Source organism: Petaurus breviceps, unplaced genomic scaffold (assembly GCF_028583685.1).
Source record: "Petaurus breviceps papuanus isolate PSGF00001 unplaced genomic scaffold, PetGlider_PUasm1.0 88380, whole genome shotgun sequence".
In the NCBI taxonomy this organism is placed as follows: Eukaryota; Metazoa; Chordata; class Mammalia; order Diprotodontia; family Petauridae; genus Petaurus; species Petaurus breviceps.
The window spans coordinates 22,799-45,384 of NW_027186917.1; the positions used below are offsets into that span (position 1 = coordinate 22,799).

A 22,586-nucleotide genomic window follows, 5' to 3' on the forward strand; every position below is an offset into this window, starting at 1 on the left:
GTCCACGGTCCACAATCACCTTCCTTCCCTTCTTTCCTGGTCCATAGACCATGGCCACCTTCCCACCCTTCCTTCTTTGGCCCCCTCTTTCCCTAGTTTTTGTATGTGTAGTCCCATCTTCCTTCCTCACTCCTGACTTGGTCCCGCGGGGTAGGGAACTCATCTTCTCTTCTGCCCAGGGCTTAGCATAGTGCTCCATGAAGAATGGAAATGCAATCAGTGGTCTGTCTAATGGAATGAGTGAGCTAAGCCTCGAGTGACCAGTGGGATTTGGTTGGGTCAGGCACTGTCAGGGAAGGCCAAAGCATGGGCATTAGCACTGGAGGAAGGGCATAGGGAGCTGGGCAGCACCCAGGGAAGGAAAGCCAGCTTGGATGGGACAAGAACCAAGACTGGGATGTTTCAGCCTCAGTCCAAGGCTGTGGCATGGCTGGCCCTGAGTGTGTGGACGTCTATCACGCACAAGAGAGATCTGCTCTGAGAGGCCCCAGAAGGCAGAGATGGGAACCCTGGGTTCAGGAGAACAGCCCAAAGGGGAAGGCGCATCCTGGGCAGCTGCTGGATCCCTCATCGAGGCTGGGAGACCTCTGGGGGTGGCAGCGGGGATCCTTTGAAGGGCCACCCTGGACCCCATGCTGCCAGGGTCCCCTTCCAGCTCAGAAGAGCTTTTGGAAGAGGAGTCCTGGGGTCATAGATCCAGGGCTGGCAGAAGCTCCAGGGCCGTCCAACCCAGACTCCTCATTGTACTGATGGGAAACGAGACCAAGAGACAGAGTAAAGGATGTGGCCGAGGTCACAGCCCCCACATATGGAGCACATACGGGTCCCGGGCTGCTGCTTCCTGGGCACTCGACACCCAAGGAGTATGGGAGGGTGTCATGGTGAGGGAGTTGTGGAGAGTGGCCCTCAGTGCCTCAGGCGCCATGCTGGTGGGCACTGTGTGTGTCAGGGTGAGGGCTGGAATCACTGTCCCATTCCCCAAACCTCAGGCTGTTACTGATGGGAGGAGGAGGAGGAGCCGTGGTCTGGTAGGTCTGGGATGGGTCTGAGAGCTGAGACATGGTGAGAGTGAAGAGGAAGGCAGAGAGAATGGGGGGAACCCACGGTCCAGGCCTGGGGATCCATCTGCTGGGGGGGGGCTGTCAGGAGAAGGAAGAGGGCCCGAGCCTGGGACTCGGGGTGCCTTGGACAGAGGACAGAGCAAGGGCCGGAGGGCGGGGGAGAGGATGAGCTCAGCCTGGAATGCTGCCCCGCCAGATGAGGTCTCTGGTTTCCTGAGGAGGGGGTGGATGGAATCCAGAACCTTGGGCCGACCCCACTAGTGACAGCATTCACATGAGGGCTCAGACTCTTCTGTCAGGCCTCACTCTGGGCCCTGCAGATTGTCAGGGAGCTCCAGGAGTCCTGCCTTTCGTCCTGGAGGTGGGCTGTTCTGTGTCTTAGGTGTGGGGATAGCCAGCTGCCCTTCACTGGGGCTCGGAGGGGCCCGGTTCCCGCCAGCCTCGGCTCTGCTTCTAATCTCTTGTCAATCACGCCTTTCCTTGGGCTTTGGAAGGCCGCCAGCTCTTCCATCCTCGAAACCCCTGTCTTTCCTCTCAGAGTCTCCCACATTCCCCTTTGGAATCCACCCTCCCTCTCTGCAGGATCCCCCAGTTGTCCCAGGGCAGCCGAGGAAGACCTTACCCCAGTGATGGGCCCTGATCGTCTGTGATTCTTGGCCCGCCGAGGGCCCACTGGGGGCCAGGATCTCCTTAGGGTTGGACCTGGGAGTGGCCGGGCTTGTGAGGTCTTGTGTCCGTGGGCTGGGAAGCTATCTGGGCACCCCCTAATGAGCAGCCAGCCCCTTGGTTGCTAGTTGATAAAGCTGTGGAATTGTGCGAATGCCCTGAGACAGGCGGGCAGGAGAGAGCCATGAGGGAGATGGTCAGGGCTGCCCTGGAGAAGCTCCGAGTCTATTATGGGCACATCACCAGCACACGCTGCTGGGAGTTATGGGGTCCCCCCGAGGTGCACTTTAGAGAGGCAGCAGAGGAGCCATGTGGAGACCTGCTGACCCAGGACCGAGAGAGCTTCCCTGCCCCTGTCCCTGCCCTACATGCACACACAAACCTGCACACAGACAGACACACATGCACACAGCTCACAACACAGACACTCACGTGTGTACATATGCGGGGAGGCGTGTGGAGACATGCACTCACACATGGCCCTCCATTGAGTTTCCGTGCTTCTGTGCAGGGCTCTGCCCCTACCCGTCCGCTCCCTCAGGCTCTCGGCCTTGCCCTCCTTGACCTCTCCGGCCCCCTGCCCCATGTAACGCCTCAGCCGCCAGAGCCTCTGGGTGCCCTCCCCAATAACCCCAGTGCTGTGCAGGCCCCAGGGCTCTCTCTGCGTCCTGTGCCCCCACCCAAAAGCATCCTTGCCACCTTCCTTCCCCCCAGTCGCCTCATCTCCCAACTGCTTGCCCCCCACTCTGGTTACCTTTTGAGGGGGCCTTTGAGGTGGGAGGGACCGTTTTTCAGCCGTTTTCACATGGAGTGATTTAGTATTGTCTGTCCCGTTAGAAAGTCAGCTCCTTGGGGGCAGGACTGCACTTAGTACTGGGCTCTACAATCATATATGTTGACCATAGTGGGATAACAGTATGTCTGTCTGTGTGTGTTGGGGGGGGGGTGAGTGTGGATCTGTATTTCATAGATGTGTGAGTGTTATATAGGTGGGGTGGGCTTGTGTGTAGCAGGGTGACACGCCTGCCTGCAGGGTCCTAATGGGTCTCCCCGCTTCTGCCTCTTTGTGCCCAGTGAAGAAGAGCCCTTCCTCACTGGAGGTGAACCCCAGCCACTTCCTGAGGACCAACAGCTTTGCTGAGGACCTAGACCTGGAAGGAGAGACTCTGCTGGCCCCAATCACGCACATCTCCCAGTGAGTGTCCAGTTCAGCATCGCAGCTTCGGGGCTTGGGGGCTCAGGCTGGAGGAGGAGGGGCCCTTTGTCTGTCTGAGGTGGCCGCGTTGCCAGGACACAGCTAAAAGGGTGGGTCATGGGTAGGCCTTGCTTTGGTCTAAGTGTTTGAGAAAATTCGTTTCTCCCAGACCACCAGCAGGGCCAGAAGTGACCAGAAGGACAATTCAGTCCTTCTGACAATGACAAAGGTCCTCCTGAGCCTTGGGAGAAGGCGAGGGCCCTCTCCTGGCCCTAGGCTCTGTGGGGGGTGGAGGATGAGCTCTTGGAGACCCCTTGGTGGGGTCTGGTTCCTGACACCCCCTCTTTGCGCCGCCCTTCCTGCTGCCCTTCAGCTGCCCTGGTTTCATCCTGGCAGGACAAGCCCAAAGTTGGGGGGCCAGATCTTTCCCGTTCTCCTCTGGGGGCCTGTGACTGATGCCTGGCTGACCTGGTCAGTGTTATGCTGGGTGTGAGCAAATTTTGTCTGCATCCTCCAAAAGGGGGAGCAGAGGCATGTTCTCGGGGTGAGCCCCACAGAAGCAGCTTTAGCTTGGGACTAGCCAGCGGCAGACACCACTGGCCTGCCAGCTTCAGAGCTGGGAAGCCCTTGGGTTGGCGAGCTGGCCTCAGGTGACAGGGGCCTGGCTGGGGAGTCTGCCCAGGGGGCTTTGGCCTCCCAGGCCCATGGACACAGGGACTGCCAGCCATTCTCTTCACCCTCAGCACCGATGCCAGAGTCCGGCCCCTGCCCGGGCCCATATTCCAGGGAGCAGAGTAGGCTCAGGGCCTCAGTTGTGGCCAGAGACCAGGGCCGATGGGGAGGCCCGAGAGGCCCAGGAGCAGGACCCCTCGGTGATATACCGGGAAAGTTTTCTGGGCATGCCAGCTTCAGCTTTTCCCCTGGCACAGAGCTGGGGGCCAGGGAGAAGGGGGTGCTGTCCACGGGCAGTTTCTGCTGGTTCGGCAGTTCCCTCAATGCAATCTCCCCTTCCCCCCACTCTTCCTTACTGCCCCAGACCCGCTTGGAGTGCCAGCCAGGAAAGCCTGGCCCTGCATGGTCCCAGCAGTGGACAGAGGGGATCAAGGCCCAGGCCCGGGATGGGAGCCTGCCTTGCTGTGTTCAGTTCTCCTCGGGGCTCATGAATCTCTGGGTGGGCACCCCTGCTGATCAGTGGTGGACCCAAGCCCAGCAGTGCAGAGCTGGGCCGTTCTCTGGTCCAGGCCCTTTGTTCTTCACACTCAGTTCTCAGGTCTTGAGATCGTTCCCAGACTCTCCGTGGTTTGCCCTGATGAAGCAAGATTGACATTTGCAAAAGAGAGTTGAGAAAAATGTTCTTCCCTCCGTCATGGCAGAGGTGGGGGGCTGTGGGTATAGAATGTCGTCTACCATCACACACCTGAAGCATGTCAGATGCTTTTTTCTTTTTTTAAATGTTTATTACCAGAGAAGAGTCCCAGTGCAGGTGAGATAGATGGTCAGGAAAGTGGGAGATGTAAACGCTGAAGTCACTCATTAAAACCAGAGAAACCCTGAGATTTCATGGGGCTTTTTCTGGGCTTGGATTTTCTTGTGCTGGGCCATGATGGCCTGTGGTTTAATGAAGGAGATCACTTATAGTAGGAGGAGGAAGAGCCTGGATCAGAATCCCAACAGGGCCACATCTTACTAGTGTGGTCTCAAGGCCAGCCCCTTTGGGTCTCAGTTTCCTCTTCTGTCAAATGTGGGGGGGGGGTCTTTCCCCTAATGCCAGCCTTGTCTGGGGAGGGAGGGGTGCCCTGTTATGTGGGGGAGAACAGAGATTTGAGGTACAGATGGTTGGGGAGGAGGGGAGCAGCGAAGGCAGGCTGGGACCTGCCTGAAAGGTGGAATCTGCCTGTGTGGGGAGTGGAGTGTTTAATGGGACTGTGGAGGGGACGGCTGGAGAGGAAGGCACTGGTGTGCTGGACCGAACCAACCTGAGCATCCCGCTGGGGCCAGGGGAAAGATGGCAGCTTGGGGTTGGGTCCTTGGCAAACCCAGGCTGGGCCATTGCCTGTTGCCAAAGGGGATGTGGCATCCATGTGGCCAAAGATATGTCTAGCTTGGACTTGTCTATGAGTCTGGGGTCTTGGGGCTCTTCCTGTTGATAGAACCATGGGCCCGAGGGACCTTACTCCTCGTGGACCTATTCTAGAGCTTGGAGGAACCCACCCCCCTGGGTTAGAGCTCAGGAAACTGAGGCCCGGAAAGAGGCAAAGGCTCGCCCTCTGCCCCCATGGCTGGGGAGGCAATGTCCCCCAGGAACAGCCCTGCTCTGCCCCTTAGTAGAAGAGTGGGGAGCTGTCTGGGCTCCCCAAGAAATCCCCACCCAGGGCTGTCCTCACTCCCACCCCTGGGGCCAGGAGGGAGAAGGGTCACCTCTCCCACTCCAAGGCAAGCCCAGAGAAGAATGATTCCCCACTCCAGCTCCCCGATTCCTCCTCCTATACAAAATGGGGGTGACTCTGGCCCCCATAGCTGTAAGAACCCCAAGAGGGGCGCCAGATCTGCAGAAACCCATGACTTCTCAGAGACCTTTCGAGGGACCAGAGCTGGAAAATCCTTGTCTGGCAGCCTCTGCCATTTGGGTTTCTAGGCTCTGACCAAGACTGCTGGCCCCCACTTGTTTCCACCCCAATGTTGACTCTCCACATACCCAGTGAAGGCAGATATTATATGGGACCAGCCTGACAGTCTGGCTTTCAAACCCACGGAGCCGCCAGCGGGAGCCAAAGGACACTTGGGCTTTCTTGGGACGTGATGCTGAGAGATTTTCATCCATGGAAAATGTTTCTCGGGGAAATCTGAGCCGGGGCATACAAATGCCCTTTCACAAGGTGTTTGGAAAAATCCAGGGTGTGCACAGGTGGCAGCGGGCTGGCCCGGCTCCGGCCTGGCCCCCTGCCCATTGGCCTGCATTCAAGGACGTCTAGGTACCCTGAGGGCCCCGGGCTTGGTGCTGGGACCCAGGGACAGAGCCGAGCAGACCCTGCCTTCAGGAGGCTTCCCTCCACCATGCACCTACAGGGCTGTGCTGTCAGGCAGTCTGGGGACAAAGAAAGCCCCCGCAAGTGGGGGGATCTAGGCAGGCAGCATGAGGCCAGGCCCTGAGGGGGGAGCCGAGCCTCCCTGTGCAAGTGGGGGCCTCGTCCCCCCTCCCTCTAGGGCATCTGCAGGATGGCAGAGGAGAGATCCGGCCAGGGCTGGCACCTCTTTTGGGATGGCAGCCCCAGCCCACTCGGCAGTGACAGAGTAGCGAGGCCTCTGGCCATGATGGCCATGCCCATTCTTGAGCTCCAGCCCTTTGACCCCCTCTGACTTCCTGGGGTTTTCTTGGCTGGCCCACAGCCTCCTTACCACGGCCTGACAGTTGCTTATACTGCTTTAGAAAGATGATTCCCTTTTTAATCTCACCCTTTTATTTCCCAACACCCTTGTGAAGCCTGAGAAAATATTGCTTTTTTGTCTTTTGCTTTCAAGTGGTGAGGGCTGAGGCTGAGTCCTGCTGGCCCTGGGACTACTGGTGAGAGGACGGCCTGAGGCTCTTCTCTGTTGGCCCAGCAGCGGGAGGGCTGGTGAGCCAGTTATCTCCCGGCCGCGGCCCTTCCTCCTGGGTAGGACTACCCAGTGCACCTGCTCCTTCTGTCCTCCCCAGGGAAACCCCTGCTCAAGCCTCTGCCACCGTCCCAGCCGCAAACCCACAGGGGCTTTAGGGGAAGCCTTCATCCCCATGCCTACCATAGTGTAGAAGGGAAGCCTTCCAGCAGGAAGCTGAGGCCAGGGTTCAAATCCCAACTCATTCTTTACTGCCTGGTTTCCCTCTCTGGGCCTTGGTTTCTCCCTCTATAAGATGTGTAAGTCGTATTAAAGAGCTCTCAGGCCTTCTCTGTTCTGGGGCACACTGAAAGCAGCCCACGTCAGGCTCTCAGGTCCATTCCACCATGGCCGTGGACCTGGGACCACGGCTGGGCTTGACTTCTCAATGATCTTAGACACTCACAGAGGAGAGGGGCTCCCTCTCTTTGGTCTCCTGTCTCTCTTGCAGCTACTAGATTTGGGCAAGGTGCAAGGTCTGGACTCGACACTCACTAAAGGCTGCCCAAGTATGTGGATCCCAAGTGGATGGCTGGGTGAACAGGCCTGTGTCTGACCCACTGGTCTTTCCATCTGAAGTTATGGGGACTGGGGCTTCCCTTAGGTCACCCTGGGGAAGACGCTGACACAGGAAGGATATGCTTACCTCTAGGGACCTTGGCCTGTGGCCGCTCTTTGAACAGGAACCACCCTGGCAGAATCAATTTGTCTATAAGGGTCAGAGATGGACTCCCCATCCCAGATGATGGAGGGCACTTAAAGGTCATTCAATACTGTCTCTTCATTTTATACCCAAGGAAACTGAGGCCTCAGGAGGGGAGACCCGGTCCCCAAACCTCACAGGTCATAAGGGTCAGAGGTCTAGGCTTCATCTCTAGGGCACCTGGGGAATATGGAGAAGGAAGAGGTGAAATCTTGGGAAGGGGAGGCAGAGACAACCCCCAGAGACCAGTTGGGGGACCGACCCCGTGCTTTCCCTTGGGATGGTCCAGATGTCCCTCAGTTCTGGGTACAGTTGATGGGTCTGGGAGGGCAGAGGATGGAAGTGTCCCTGGGATCCTAGGGAGCCATAGGCCCAGCAGGCAGGGGCAATTCCTGGGTTGTCCTTGTCTTCCCCATGCCCTCCAGAGAACCTAGCAATAGGAGATGCCCAGAAGTGCTTGGTGGAAGTGGGGCTTACAAGGATGAGTTGAAATGGTTCGAGGTGGGAGAGAGAGAAGGCCATGATTCAGAAGGCTGAATTCAGAGGGAGACGTGACTTGGAGGTGGGTGATCAGACAGCCCGGTCCACACAGAGGCCACTGGACCTGGGCTAGCCCTTGGAAGATGGGCAGAAGAGGAGTGACAGAGGGTAGGGGACAATCATGGCACATCAGGAGTTAAGGCTCTAGAGAGTGGGGTGAGCGATCTGATGGGAGAGGGAACCCCAGAACCAAGGGAGGGGACGTGGCCACTCCTGAGGGAGAAAAGTCAGAGTGAGCCAGACCCTCAGGGGCCCCAGGAAGAGCAGGGAGAGCTGGTTGAACCTTCGGCCCCTGGCCAGGGCAGTGCAGATATCCCCATGTGCATAACTGTTCGATCTGGGGGTGGCGATGGTGCCGGGGTCCTATGGCGGGGGGCTCCTGACCATCCTGCTCAGACAAGGCCCTGATTCTGCCCGCACTTTCACCTTTTGGACAGAGGGGCCAGCAAAGGGGGACTGGCCTTCATTCTGCTCACCATGGACGGCACATTCCTGCATCTCTCGGAGGGAGCTGGTCTGTATCATGATTGATGTCCAGTAATTAAACTTGAATCCAGCTGCTTCACGAGTCCAACAGCTCAGAGCTCAGGGGATGGAGCAACAATGAGCAGGTCCCATTCCTGGGCTCTCCAAGCAGAGGTTGCTTTGGAGACGGTATCTGGCAGAAACGCCTATGCTTTTTGGGGGGCAGTTGGGGAGTGGGCTCTGCCTGGGGAGGGGGTGAGCAGGAGAGCACCCCTCCTCTCTTCCTCCCCACCCCAAGTTGCGTTTTTCTTCAGGGGTTCACTGATGTGAGATGTATTATCATCCTGGTCCCAGTCCAGAGTTAAAATTAAAAACATAAATAAAGCGGCATTTTGTTTCTATTAGGGGGCTCTCCCGCCCCCCGTGCATGGGGAGAGTGAGATAATTGCATTGTTTAGAGCTTTGAATGTCTCCGGGGGCGGGCTAAGCCCCTGTTGTTCTGGGGCGTGTTCAAAACGAGGGATTTGAGGAAAAGGAGAGAAGGCCGGGGAGCACAGCTGTGAATTACTCTGTGACATCTCGAGGGTCCTGGAAACATGATTGCATGATGACATCGACAGAAAACTGCAGCTGGGGGCTATTCAGGGCCAGGCTCCTCTCCTCCCGGCCCACCGGATGAGAAAATCTCCCGCCTCACCCTGTTTTCCCCCACCCCAAGTTTCCCTGTAGCCTGTGCCTTTCCAATGCCCCCCCAGCTTTTGGGGGTTCCCAAACATTGCCACTCTCATCAGAAAGCCACAGGGACTGGGGACCTCACTTCCTTCTGCCTAGCTGAGCCATCCCTTGTTCTTGCCAGTCTTTGGGGGTACTAGAAGTTCCCCGCCTCATGGCATCGTGGCACCCTTCATCTCTCTTTTGTGTCCTTGACCCATTTTTAAGCTATGGAGAACAAGGACACTTCATCCTCATCTTGTCCTACTTCAGGGCCCCCCATAGAAAGGGTTTTAGATGGTTGGAAGGCTGAGGACCAGAGTCCTTGGTTGGGTACTATGGCTTTAGCTAAGATGTCCTCACCACCAAATGCATGTGTTACCATGAGGGACTTGGCAAAGCCAATGAAAAGGAAGGGTTCTTGACATAAACTTTTGAGTAAGATGACAGATGTGCTGAATTCAGACCTGTGCCCTTGACTCAGAGGGTTAAGGCACCCTATTCTTAGAGCAGCAGAATAGACCGTGCTGCAGGGTAGTTTAGATCTTAGAATCCAGAAGGTGGAGAGAGATTCGACCATGGAATGTCAGAGTGTGGAGGAGTCTTCAAAATAGACCTTGGAATGCCAGATCTGGGATTGACCTTAGAATATGTGACATGGAATGTGAAAGTTAGGAAGGACCTCAGAAAGTAGGCACTGGGGGAGGACTTACAGGGCAGACTGTCATCACTAGAGGAGACCTTAGGATGTGTGATCTAGAATGTCAGAGCTAGAGGAGACCTTAGAACACTGCATATAGGATATTAGAACTGGGAGAGTCTCTGAAACATGGAATGTTCAAGTTTAGAGCCTTAGTCAGACCTGAGAACAGAGAACAAGGGATGGCATGTTGGGAAGGATGTTAGAACGTAGAAGATGGAATATCAGACCTGCTGGAAAGCTGAAAAATGGAGATTCAGAGCTGAACAAGAACCTAGAACTTGTCACAGAGAATGTGAGGGCTAGGAATGACCTTTTAACATGACATTTTAGAGCTGGGAGATAATTTAGAACAAAGACTTGAATGTGAAAGCTAGGAGGGGCATTTCAGAACATAGAATGTGGAATGTTAGACTGGGGAGGCACCTTAGAACTGAGAACATGGGGAGAGAACTCAGAACATGGAATGTTAGAGTGAGCAGAAAATGCAGAAGACAGAACAAAAAATTTAAGATCTAGATGGGACCTTAGAACATAGATCATGGAATGTGAGAGCTGGGAAAGACCTTAGAAGGTGGAACATAGACTGTTAGAGCTAGGAAGGACCTTAGAACATGGAACGTGAGAACTGGGAAAGACCTTAGAACATGGAATATGGTCTGTTAGAGCTAGGAAAGACCTTAGAACATGGAATGTCAGAACTAGGAAAGACCTTAGAACGTGGAACATGGACTCTTAGAGCTAGGAAGGACCTTAGAACACGGAATGTCAGAGCTGGGAAAGATTTTAGAACATGGAACAAAGATTGTTAGAGCTAGTAAAGACCTTAGAACATGGAATGTAAGAACTGGGAAAGACCTTAGAATGTGAGACATAGACTGCTAGAGCTAGGAAAGGCCTTAGAACATGGAATGTGAAAGCTTGGAAACAACTTAGAATGTGGAACATAGACTGTTAGAGCTAGGAAGGGACTTAGAACATGGAATATCAGAACTGAGAAAGAACTTAGAACTTGGAACATGGACTGTTAGAGCTAGGAAGGACCTTAGAACATGGAATGTCAGAGCTGGGAAAGATTTTAGAACATAGACTATTAGAGCTAGTAAAGACCTTAGAACATGGAATGTCAGAACTGAGAAAGACCTTAGAAGGTGGAACATAGATTGTTAGAGCTAAGAAGGACCTTAGAATGTGGAATGTCAGAACTGGGGAAGACCTTAGAACATGGAACACAGACTTCTAGAGCTAGGAAGGACTTTAGAACGCAGAATGTCAGAGCTGGGAAAGACCTTAGAATGTGGAACATAGACTGTTAGAGCTAAGGACCTTAGAACATGGAATGTCAGAACTGGGAAAGATCTTAGAACATGGAACATGGACTGTTAGAGCTAGGAAGGACCTTAGAACATGGAATGTCAGAACTGGAAAAGACCTTAAAACATGGAACATAGAAAGCCAGAGCTTATATCAACCTTCAAATATAGAACATAGAGTATTAGAGCTGGGTGAGCCTTTGAACATTGAGGGTGGAATGTCAGAAGTGGGGGAGAGTTCACAACATGGAATATTAGAACTGAGAGAGATTTTTCTTTCTTTTTTGTGGGGGGGCTTTTTGGAGGGGGGAAGGTAAGGCAATTGGGGTTAAGTGACTTGCTCAAGGTCACACGGCTAGTTTTTTGTGTTGTGTCTGAGTCCAGATTTGAACTCAAAGCCAGTGCTCTATTCACTGTGCCACCTAGCCAGCCCTGAGACAGACGTTTCAAGATAGAAGAGGAAATGTGATTTGGAAGGAACCTTAGAACGTGGAATGTCAGCACTGAGAAGGGTCTTAAGACACTAAACATGGAATGTCAAGACTGGAAGAGAGCTTAGAACATGGGATTTCAAAGCTGAGAGACATCAGAATGTAGAACATGGAAAAGCACAACATGGAGAGACAGAGAAGAGAGAGACCTAAGGATATGAGATTCCGTTTCTAGGAGGGACCTCGGAACATAGAACATGAAATGTCAGAATTGGGAGAGACCTTAGAACCCAGACTGTGGAATGTCAGAGGTAAGGAGGTCTTATACCATAGAACATAGAATGATGGGGCAGAGAGGGATATTAGAATGTGACATTTCAGCACTGAGAAGGACCATGGAATGTGGAGTATCAGAGCTGGAAGATGCTGTTGAGCAAAGAACATCAGCTGGGAGGAACATTAGAATGTGGATTGTGGGATGTGAGAACTGAGAGACTTGCCAACATGGAATGTCAGACAGAGCTGGGAGGGACATTAGAACCCGGAGTATGGGAGTCTAGGGCAGAGAACATAGAAATAAGATAGGTCTTTCCCAAGGTCATAGGTTGAGGACCCAAACATCCTGACCTAGCCTGGCCTCACCTCTGCTGAGCAAACAGTTTGGGAGGGGCTTGAACATCCCACTCCCAGTGACCTCGCTCACCATGAATCTGTTGGGTCTCTCTGTTTGAGTCCTCCTTAGCACTCAGTCACATTCTAATGCCTATGACCATTTGGGGTGTGAGGTCCCCTGCAGCCTGTGATCTCCCTGGGCAGAGCTTTTTTCTTCCATCTCTGTCTCTTTGGGTCCTTGGATCTGGATTCTTGACTGGAATGGACAATATTGGGGAAATGCCATGAACAAGTGAGGCCAGGTCCCCTGTGGGTGGGGAAGGGATTGGCCTGGCCCACCCTGTATCCTCCCAACTGCTGAGCTCAGAACATGGTGGACAGCTGAGGACATGGGCTTTCTGACCCTTAACTGCAGCAAATGGAGAGGCGTGTGTGGATGTGGGTGCCCAGATCTCTGCCCTCTAGTTCATTCTTGGGGAGTATGGAGGGGTGCTGTCAGGGCTAGAGATGAGCCCTGCCTGGTAGTAAACTTGTGAGAGTAGACTGTCTGAATGGAGTGTTGGTCCATGGACCTCTCCCACCCCCGAGGGCTACTTCTACCGTGGCGTTACTCTTCCTTTGTTGGGATAGGATTGGCCTGGGGGAGCCCTGAGTAATCAAGTGCCAGCCCAGGGCATAGTCAATGGGTAGGAGTGGGCTTCCTGCTTTCTGGGAAAGGGCCAGTGTAACCAGGCAGCCATGTGGGAAGAGAGCTAGAAGTGGGGTCTAAAAACATGGAGTCAGATGGCACCTTTGCCTTTGGCAAAACCAGGGTCCCATCCTTCTAGGCTTCAGCCTTCATGCTGACTGGATCTTTCGGGTCCTAACTCTTCACATAATGCCACATTGGTTCTGGGCTTTTTGGATGTGCGTCCCAAGCAGGCATCTTTCAGCCACCCTAGGACCCTCCCATGAAGAGCCACCACTATTGTGCTTCCCCAAATCGAGGAGAAGATGTCCTCCCCTTCCTTTGCTCTGTTCCTTGACCCCGGTCAGGACAGCTGTTAGACCTTGATGGGGAGCTGCGCCCCCTCCCCAGCCCCCACTGGGATCCTCACTTTTCTGGCCCATCCAGAGATGGAACATTTTTTCCCATCTTCTTTGCTCATGTTTTCCTTAGGTTGGTGTCTGGATTTGTTAAATTAAATTGAATCCTTTCCAGTTTGAAACACTTGAGCGATTTTTCCCCCTTTAAATCACCGGGCTGGCTGGAAGCCGCCCCCAGAGCCTATGGATGGGGGCCGGGGAGCTGGCGCTTGTCCGGGGGCAGGGATGGGGCTGCCAGAGAGGCCTCAGGACGTTGGGGAAGTGGCTGAGCTTCTGAAGACTTGCATGCTCCTTTAGGTGGAGTTGAGGGTTTTGCCTGGCTGGAAATTCTCCTCCAAATATGAAACTTTGCTCCAGCAGGCAGAGTTCAAGGTCTTTTGGGTGTTTGAACCAGCTCCAGGAACAATGAGCTTCCAGCCTTCCAGGGCAGAGCTCCAGCTTTCCTTGATCTCCCCCTTGGAGTCCTCTCACATTGTCCTCCGATAGCAGCTCACCTCTGACCTCTTCTCCCTGGCTTCTTGGGTGTCTGAAGTGGTGCTTGGTGCCCCTTTAGGCTGCCAACACTACCAAAGCAGAGGGCACATCCATATCCCCTTTGTGTCCCCTTTGGTGGGTGGAGGTGCCATCCCTTGACCCCAACACTCCATCATAGAAGGTGGCCGTCCTGGGAACCAGTCTTGAACCCCATCGGTGAGAGTCCCCAAGACAGCCACAGGAGAGCAGCAGGATGTGGGGAGCAGAGGGTGGAAGTCAGAGGACATGACATCACATGCCAGCCTTGCCCGACTGTCTCTGGGACCTGGTCCTGTCACCCCTCTAGCCCGTTTCCTCATCTTTAAAATCATATAATTAAAGTAGATGAAACTTTCTAGCTCTGAAACTCTTAGATAAGGCCCTCCAGGTCATGCCATGGGTGTGACCAGTGAGAGATTAGGAATGTGGAGTCTTGGGGAAGGAACTGGAGAGGTGAGGAGCACCTGATCCCTGTTGGGCCTGTCCATGGGCGGAGGGTTCTGGATGGCTCCATGGCAGAGCCAGGAGACACTAACTGGCAAGCTTCCTAATGACAGAGGGGTCTTCAGACAAGGCAGCAGGAGCCCTTGAGGAGAGGGGCTGTTGTTCACGTGTGGGACAGATTGGGTGCCCCAAAGGTCATGTCCAGGCTGAGATGCTGTGACACAGGGTCCCAGGTTCGGTTGACTCTGAATGAAGGAACATATGTTCATGCAGTAGAAATCAGTCATGATAAGTATAGAACTTTGTATTGTTTCTGGGTTAGAAAGAGGAGAGAATGAGCTAGAAAAGGAGACCACAGTGGAGTTCTTCGGTCCTTGCCTGCCTCCCTCTTAGTCCTTAACTTCACAAATTACCTTGAACAAGTCCCCGCCCTTTCCTGGGTCTTGGTTCCTCATCTGAAAACCAAGGCACTTGCCCTGATCTCTAAGGCTCCGTTCAGCTCTCAGGGTCTGTGAGGAGGCCCTTCTGGAAAGCCACCAAATCACAAGTGTATAATGGGGACTGAGACCAGTGTGGGCAGGAGGAGACCCCCAGAGACAGGGCATGGAGCAGAAGAACATGCCCCAGCCTAGAGGAGAGGGCTCAGATCAGGATCCCTTCCTGGGGAACCCTCAGTCCAGAGGAAGGGCTGGCCACTGAAGGGCATGGCATCGGTCAGGAAGCTTTTGTAGCTTTTTCAGGAATTGTTTTTCATCCTTCATTTTCAGAGAACCAATGACATCATGGGGTGTAAATAGAAGCGTTGAAGAGTTTAGGGAGGACATAGCCCCTACCCTAAGGAAGCTCCTAGGCTAGGAGACACCAACACAGAGAACTATAACACACAAAATTGTAGGACCAGGAAATCCAAGAGGTGCCAACTCAGTGCAGGAGGTTTCAGGGCAGAAGACTGCTCCCTGGGTGTGCTTGTGGAGGGGGAGTCAGGAATATATTAACAAAGGAGGGAATATTTAAACCAGATCTTCAAGGGGGAGTCAGGATTTGAGGGAGGGAGGCAAAGGGGAACCCTCCCAACCTGGGACCCAGGAAGCAAAGGCCTCAAGTTGGGATGGAAAGGGTGACAGCTCTCATGGTCTTCTGGGTTACAGTACAGCCCACTTAGATGGAGGTGACAAGGCTGGGCTGAGAGGAGGTCAGCGCATGGAGGTCTTGAATTATGAATCAAGGAGAGTGAACCTTGTTAAGCAAAGGGGAGCCATTGGAAACTCTTTAGAGAAAGGAGGGATGAGGCCAGAGCTGGGTATGAGACAGGTGGGTGTTTGTGGGTGAAGGGTGGAGGCAAGGACACCCTTCTTGGAGCTTGTGGAAGGGGCCAACATGTAGCAACGAAGCTTGACTTAGGGTGTCCAGAACCAGGAGCAGCCTAGAACTCTTGGAGAAGGGCAGTGCCCTGGGCATAGAGGCAGGAGACCAGCTTGCCACTGGTTGCCTGTGTGTAACTTTGGGCGAGACCATTGCCCTCTCTGGGCCACCTCTGTCAAATGACAAGATTGTCCTGGACTTTGGGGGTGTTTCTCAGAGCGTCCTCTGGGTTCAGCACAGGGTAACATCCTGCACATTGTCAGGGGGGTGAGTGACACATCTTACCAAGGTGCCCACCATGACCCTGACAGCCGCCAGCTTGGGGCTCTTGTCTCAGAAGGTTGCTTTTCTCAAAGACAGAAGGAGCATGGAAGGATGGGAGTGAAGATGAGCCTCCTGTAGCCCCATGTCCACCCTCCCTCTCAGGCCATTGCCTGGGACAGAGGTGACCGTGGGTGGAGAGGCAGATGAGGGCCCCAGACCCTTCTGGAATGGGGAGGGTCTGGGGCCAAGAGCTCAAGGCCAACCTTCTGAAGCGAATTCCATCCACTCTTGGCAACACGCGCTTCCCGCTTTCCAGAGGGGCTGGGGGCGGAAGGCCGGGGGGAGTGCTCCCCCAAGTTCCTTCGAGGCCTCCAAGGCCATCGCTGGCTCGCACTTCCAAACCCCATCCTGATGAGCCTGAGAAACCCGCCGACTAAGCAATCAGGAGGGGGCCGCGGGTGGGTGGGGGCCGCAGGACTTTGGAAATGTGTTCTGGCTTTCAGGGTTTGGGGAGAGCTTGGCCGTTGAGATGGGAAGTCAGAGCTTTGGAAGAATAATGGGAAAAGCGGGTTGGGACGAAAGCCTTTCCCTCTGACTCCCGCCTTTGGACTTAACCCTTTGGTGCCCTTTTCCCGGAGAGGCTGGGGGCCCATGCAGGAGGGCTGGTCATCTGGGGGAAGCCTGTCCCACACCTGGACTATTCACAGCCAGGGCCACTAGAGGGCGAGGGTATTCCTTGCTTTCCCATCCACCTGCATTCTGTGGTGTGAAGGGCTGACCTGGGAGCTGGGATCCAGCCCTGACACCCACTGGGCCCCTCCTGTCGAATGTGCACCCCAGTGTCTACACCGCCTGCCTCACCCAGCGCTTGGAGGGAAGGCTCTGTAGTCATGGGAAGGGGCACCCTCGCTGGGACTGGGCAGCACGTGGAGCCGGGAGGACCCACCAGGCCAGGGTCTGACCAGTGACTCTGGGCTGGTCACCGCATCTCTCGGCCCCCCAGGCGGCTCTCTGGGACTGTCGGCTTCTGAGCCAGTGCCAACCTGTGCCCTCCCTGGGGGATCCGGACCAGCCTCCAGCCCACCCCCAGTGCTCTTGTGGTGGATTTGGTGCCACGGGCCCCTCCAGGCCGTCTGTCTGGGCCCACAATCAGAGGAGCCTGGGGGCTCATGGACTCTGAGCTTCAGTGTACTCGCCTGTGAGATGGGCGTGCAGGAAGCAGCTCCTCACCAGGCTGGTGCAGGGCTCAGTGAAGCCTGCCACTCGTGAAGCACTCGTGCGTGGGCTGCTCAGGCAGGCTGGCCGGGGCCTTGGAGGATGGTAGCCAAGGAGGGCCTCAGTGGGGAGCCCAAGGGTGTGGACGGCAGGGCTGAAAGCCCCTTGGTCCATGCCCATCCTAACCCGCCTCCCAGGGACCCGCGGCACCATCACCACCAGGATCCAAACCAGGCAAAGTCTCGACCTGGGACTGACGTGGAGCATCAGGCTTGAAGGGAACTTCAGGGGCTCGCGGTCCCGCGTGCCCCTGAATGAGGAGTCTTTACAGCATCCCGCCAGTGAGGGCAGCCCCTCCACACTGGGACAGCCTCCTCCCTGGGGCACTCTTCCAGGTCTTTGAGCGTCCCCGTGGCTCCTGGCTCTGCCTCTGTGGCCAAGCAGGCTGGCCGATCCCCCCACACGACAGTGCAGCCCCAGCGTCTGAGGCAACATTTGGACCCAGGCTGTCCTGACCCCCGCCTGGTCCCGCACCGCTTCCATCCGTTCTTCCATCCGGCTGGCGCCATCCTGCGTCCTGGCACTGGTGCCCAGAGGGTCTCCGGGCCGCCTGCCAGAAGTCCTTGGGAGGAGAATCGTCCTGTGGCTTTCGGTTTCCTTGAGCCCCCTTGGCTCAGCCTAGAGGCAGCGCTATCCTGGGCCGGCCCACCCTAGGGGGACGTTTTGTGCAGCCCAGCAGGGCTGACCTGGCACTGCTCGTGACTGCCTGGCTTTCTCTCTGGCTTCACCCTCTGCCAGTCTCTGTCCTTGTGGGCCTGGGGGCAGGGGGCTTAGTCTGCACCTTTGTAAAGTCGAGGGAGGGTTGGGTGATGGAGCATTGTGGGAGCTGGGGCTGGAAGGGGCTGTGGTCCTTCATTTTACAGATGAGGAAACTGAGGCCCGGGGGAGGGACTTGTTCGAGGTCCCACAGCTCCAGAAGTGTCTGAGTCAACATTCGAACCTGGGTCCTTTCACTAAAAATCCCGGGCCCTTGCCAGTATGTATGCTTTGGCAGTAGCACAAGGGAGCTGCGAAGGTCAGCGAGGAGTGGGGGCAGTGACGGTGAGGAGAAGGATGAGGTCGTCCACCCCCTGGGGAGGTTGTCCTTCAGTCAGGTCTGACCCTTCATGGCCCCATGTGGGATCTTCTCGGCAGAGATACTAGAGCAGTTCGCCATTTCCTTCGCCAGCTCATTCTACAGATGGGGAAACTGAGGCAAGCAGTTGAAGTGACTTGCCCAGGGTCACACAGCCAATACATGTCTGAGGCTGGATTTGAACTCGGGATGATGAGTCTTCCTGACTCCAGGCCCAGCGCTCTGTGCACTATGGCGTCCCCTGGCTGCCCACCAGGGAAGACCCAAGATGACTGCAGGGGAGGGAGGCTTGCTTATGAGGAGTGATTGCCAGCCCAGCCCAGCCTTCGTGCTGCATGGCCTCCCTGGATCCTTCTTTGCTTCTGCCTGTAGCTCCTTTAGGGCAGAAACTTCCCGGAACCTCTCTCCCACTCCCACAAAGGGGCTTTGCTTCTCTTTTCCTCAGAGGGAGCCCAGGTTCCAGGAGGACCCCAAGCTCCTCCCGCCATCTTTCCCCCAGCCCTGCCCTGGCTTCAGCCCTCAACCTTCTGGGCAGAAGGACCCCCAGTCTTGGTGTCTGCCCCAATCCCCAGCCCCCGCGTCCCTCCAGACTGCCCTCCCTGCTTGGCCTCTCCACAAGAGTGGGCTGAGGGTGCTGGAAAGGGGTCCTTTGTCCAGGATTCTGGAGAGCAGTCACTAGGTCACCCCTGCATCTGAGCTACGGCTTGTTGTCCAGCCGTTAGTGCCCAGGGCTTCGACCAAGGCTGGCAGCTCTCCCTGGGAGTGGCTGTTCCTGTAAACGGACAGCAGGCCAAATCAGGAAGACCTGAGTGTGAATCCTGCCTCAGATTCATTGTGTGAACTACAGCCTCAGGCTTTCTGGGGTTAGGTGCGTGAACGTTGCACTGGGTGGTCCAGGGGAGAGAGCACCGCCTGGGCAGTTAGGAATACCTGTGCCCGACACCACCGATGGACAACCCTGGGCAAGTGGCCTGACCCCGGGCTCCAGACGGTACTGTGAGCCCACCAAGCGACGACCTGGCTCATGGGAGGGCCGGCAGGCGCCATGGGGTGGCAGTTGGTCACTGCTGCTGTCATAGTATCAGGCCCGTGGGGTAAACTGAGGCCAGCATTTCTTGGAAATGTTCCCAGAGGGTCTGAGGTGGAGACTTTCTGGAGAGATCCACCCCTCTCACTGGAGAGATGGGGATACTGAGGGTCAGCGTGGCCGTGTGAAAAGAGGGCATTAAGGATGATGTTAGGCAGGGCTGAGAGGGGGAGAGGGAGGGGAGAGAAGAATGGCAGCCCTGGGGTGGGGGTCAGGGAGCAGCCTCAAGGCGGGGAGACCCAGCCTGGACAGATGCTCCCTGAGGGGCTCTGGGCCAGGTTTTGTCCAGGTGACTCGATGTAGGACAGTGGTGAAGGGACTTTCCTTTCTGGGACTTCCCTCTGCTATTAAGGCCCCCCAGGCCAGCCCCAGAACAGGGGAGATCGGGACAATGGATGTGTTCCTGACCCTGGTGTGAGGCTGGCAGCCGCCAGCAGCAGTGACGATGGCGATGTCCTGGGCCACTGCACTGGGCAGAGGTCAGTGGCTATGGGCAGCCTTGGGGACTGGGAGGACTGGACCAAGGAGAGCCCTGGCACATGCCCCTGGCCCCCCTCACCGTTAGAGCTGGGGGCCGGGCAGGAAAGCCCTCCTTCCTTGCTCGTGGGTCAGCTTGGGCACGGCAGTGGCCTCAGTGTGCCCAGCTCACCTCGGAGGGGGCCCCCGTGCGACCGCTTAGCTACCCTCAGCTCAGCCCAGATCCCTCCCCAGCTCCTCCTCCCAATTCTCGTCCTCCCAAGAAGGCAGCCTCGCCGAGCTGCTTGGACTCCAGACAATGGACACCAGGGGGCAAGCTTGCTCTTCCACAAGGCCTGAGCCCGGCACCAAGGGCCAGAGCAGGAAAAGGGAGCCTGCTTTAAATCTGTCTTTGGATGCCCAGGCCCCTGGAACACAGCCAGCAGCCTCACCAGAGGCTCCTGGCAAATGCGGGCTAATTGATAAGCGATGGTTTGCTCGACCCAGGGAGATCTGCCCTCGGAGCCCTCTTGTCACAGGCCCTGGTTTGCTATTGCTCACAGAGGCCCCAGGAGGGCTGAGGATGAGGCAGGGGTCTCTGTTATGCCACTCTGGGCACAGACACATAAGTGCCCTCAGCTTTGGCGGTATCTGGGGGAGGTTTCATAAGTAAGGGGTCACCCGAGTCACACCCTGCAGGATGAGGAAGAGGTGAGGAAGGGTGTGTTCTGGGTATGGGCTTGGGACTCTTTGGCCGTGGCATAAGCCGGAGGGAAGCAATGGCCACACCGTGAAAGGCATTCTGGGCCCGACGGGAGCTGGCATCTGGTCCCAGGGACAGCAGGGAGCCCAGCAGCTACTTGAGCAGGGGAGGGGTGTGGTTTCCTCTGGTAGCAGTGTGGGGACAGATTGGAGGAGAGGAGAGACAGTGTAGACCATCGCCAGTGGAAATGGGCAGCCATGGGAGGTAGTGAGTGAGGCTCTCTTCTCACTTCTGGAGCCTCCTGGGCTCTGCCTTTGGCTGGCTCAGGCCCAGTGTGGGGGGCAGGGGGTGGGCAGGATCTGGGAGCCCTTGACGAGCATCCTGGTCACGGCTGAGCCCTGCTCTGGGCTCCCCAGGACGGCCCCTCCCAGGATGGGGACCACTCTGGGCCCCTCCCTGTACTGGTCACTGGTCTTCCGTGCTCTCCAGGGACCAGGGACGGGGACTCAGCCTGGAGACGGTCAGGATCCTGGTGCTTGGGGGAGTCGGAGCCAGAAGGAGCCTGAGAGGGCAGGAGGGCAGCATCCTCTGTACATACGGGCACCTGAGGCCCCTGGGCCTCAGTCGTTGTGACTGGCCTGGCATGGCTCTCCCTCCTCTTGTGTGTGCACACACTCAATTCGCACACATCCACACTCACACACATGTGCATACACACTTGCACACACCTGCACATACACTCACATGTGTACATATGCTCATATACGTACACACCACACACTCAATTCACACATGTGTAATACACATTTGCACAACCTGTACATGCACTCACATGTGTACACACACAACCACACTCACATATGTGTGCATGCACACTCGCACACACCTGTACATGCACTCACATGTGTACACGCACTCCTACATGTACACATACAGACAGCACACACTCAATTCACACAATCCACATTCACACATGTACAATACACTTACACACACCTGTACATGCACTCACATGTGTACACACACTCACACAGTACACATACACACTGTACACACTCACACACTCATAATTCACACACATCCACATTCACACACGTGTGACACACTTGCACACCTCTGTACATGCACTCATACATGTACATACACTCACATACACATACACTCTATACACACTCACATTCACAATTCACACACATCCACATTCACACACATGTGCATACACACTTGCACACCTCTGTACATGCACTCATACATGTACATACACTCATGTACACATACACACTATACACACTCATTCACACAGTCATAATTCACACAATCCACACTCACACAACCTGTACACGCACTCACACATGTATACATGCTCACACAGTACACATATACACTATGCACACTATTCACACAATCCACATTCACACACATGTGCATACACACTTACACACCTGTACATGCACACACATGTGTACACACACTCACACATTACACATACACACTGTACACACTCAATTCACAGTCACACGTATGCATGCACACTCACACATCCGCACATGCACTCAGAGTGTACATACACACACATACACACCATACACACTCACAATACACACACGCAGAGGCAGAATCAATATTCCAACCATCCCCTCTGACTCCAGTCCCCAGGGTTTTCAGTAGCCTCCAATGTCTCCCTTCTGCTTCAGTGTCCCCTCCTGCCCACATTCCGTGGTGGAGAGTTCCCAGGTGAGAGTCAGGAGCTCCAGACTCCAGTCTCTGCAGGCCCTGACACCCATGGGCAGCTCATTTCAACTCTCTTCAGGCCTCAGTTTCCACCCTGAGAAGTTTGGTGGCTAGATGCCCCTGCCAGGTTGTGCAGGTGGGGAATATGAAGTGCCCTCATCCTGGGGTGAAGGGTCTGGGTTCGAGGCTCAACCCTTCTCTCGATGGCCGTCAGATGAGGGGCTGAGCTAAGTGATCTCCAGCCCCCTCCCCGCTCCAGCACCTTAGCTCTTGTGTTCTGGGCTCTAAGGCCCCTCCCAGCTTTAGCACCCCACATTCACAGGTCTCATTTTTAGCCTTGCCCCGCGTCCAGCTCCACACAACCCGCGCTTCCTGGGCAGAAGCGGGAGTGGGAGGGGCCTGGGTCCCTTCCCCATTCTCATAGCTCGGAGTCGGCGTAGGTGGGACTCTTGCCTTGGCAGGCCCAGAGGGGGGGATGGGGGGGCGGGGGGGGGGGGGGGGGTGCCTGGTTCTGAGTGGTCCAGGGTCCAGCTCCAGTCAGAGTCCTGCCCAAGGCTGAC

At 55.6% G+C, this 22,586-nt stretch overlaps 1 protein-coding gene across 1 annotated transcript in view; it reads left to right on the top strand.

Annotated features, from left to right (window-relative positions):
* The window catches only part of LOC138176394 (potassium voltage-gated channel subfamily KQT member 1-like), a 30,745-nt gene extending 22,105 nt beyond the window's left edge, over window positions 1-8,640 (top strand). The window contains exons 7-8 of the mRNA XM_069107192.1: window positions 2,802-2,922; window positions 8,236-8,640. Of these exons, the coding sequence (XP_068963293.1) occupies window positions 2,802-2,922; window positions 8,236-8,329 (215 nt within the window). The 3' untranslated portion in view covers window positions 8,330-8,640. The remainder of the gene's footprint in view (window positions 1-2,801; window positions 2,923-8,235) is intronic.
* The last annotated feature ends 13,946 nt before the right edge of the window (window positions 8,641-22,586 follow it).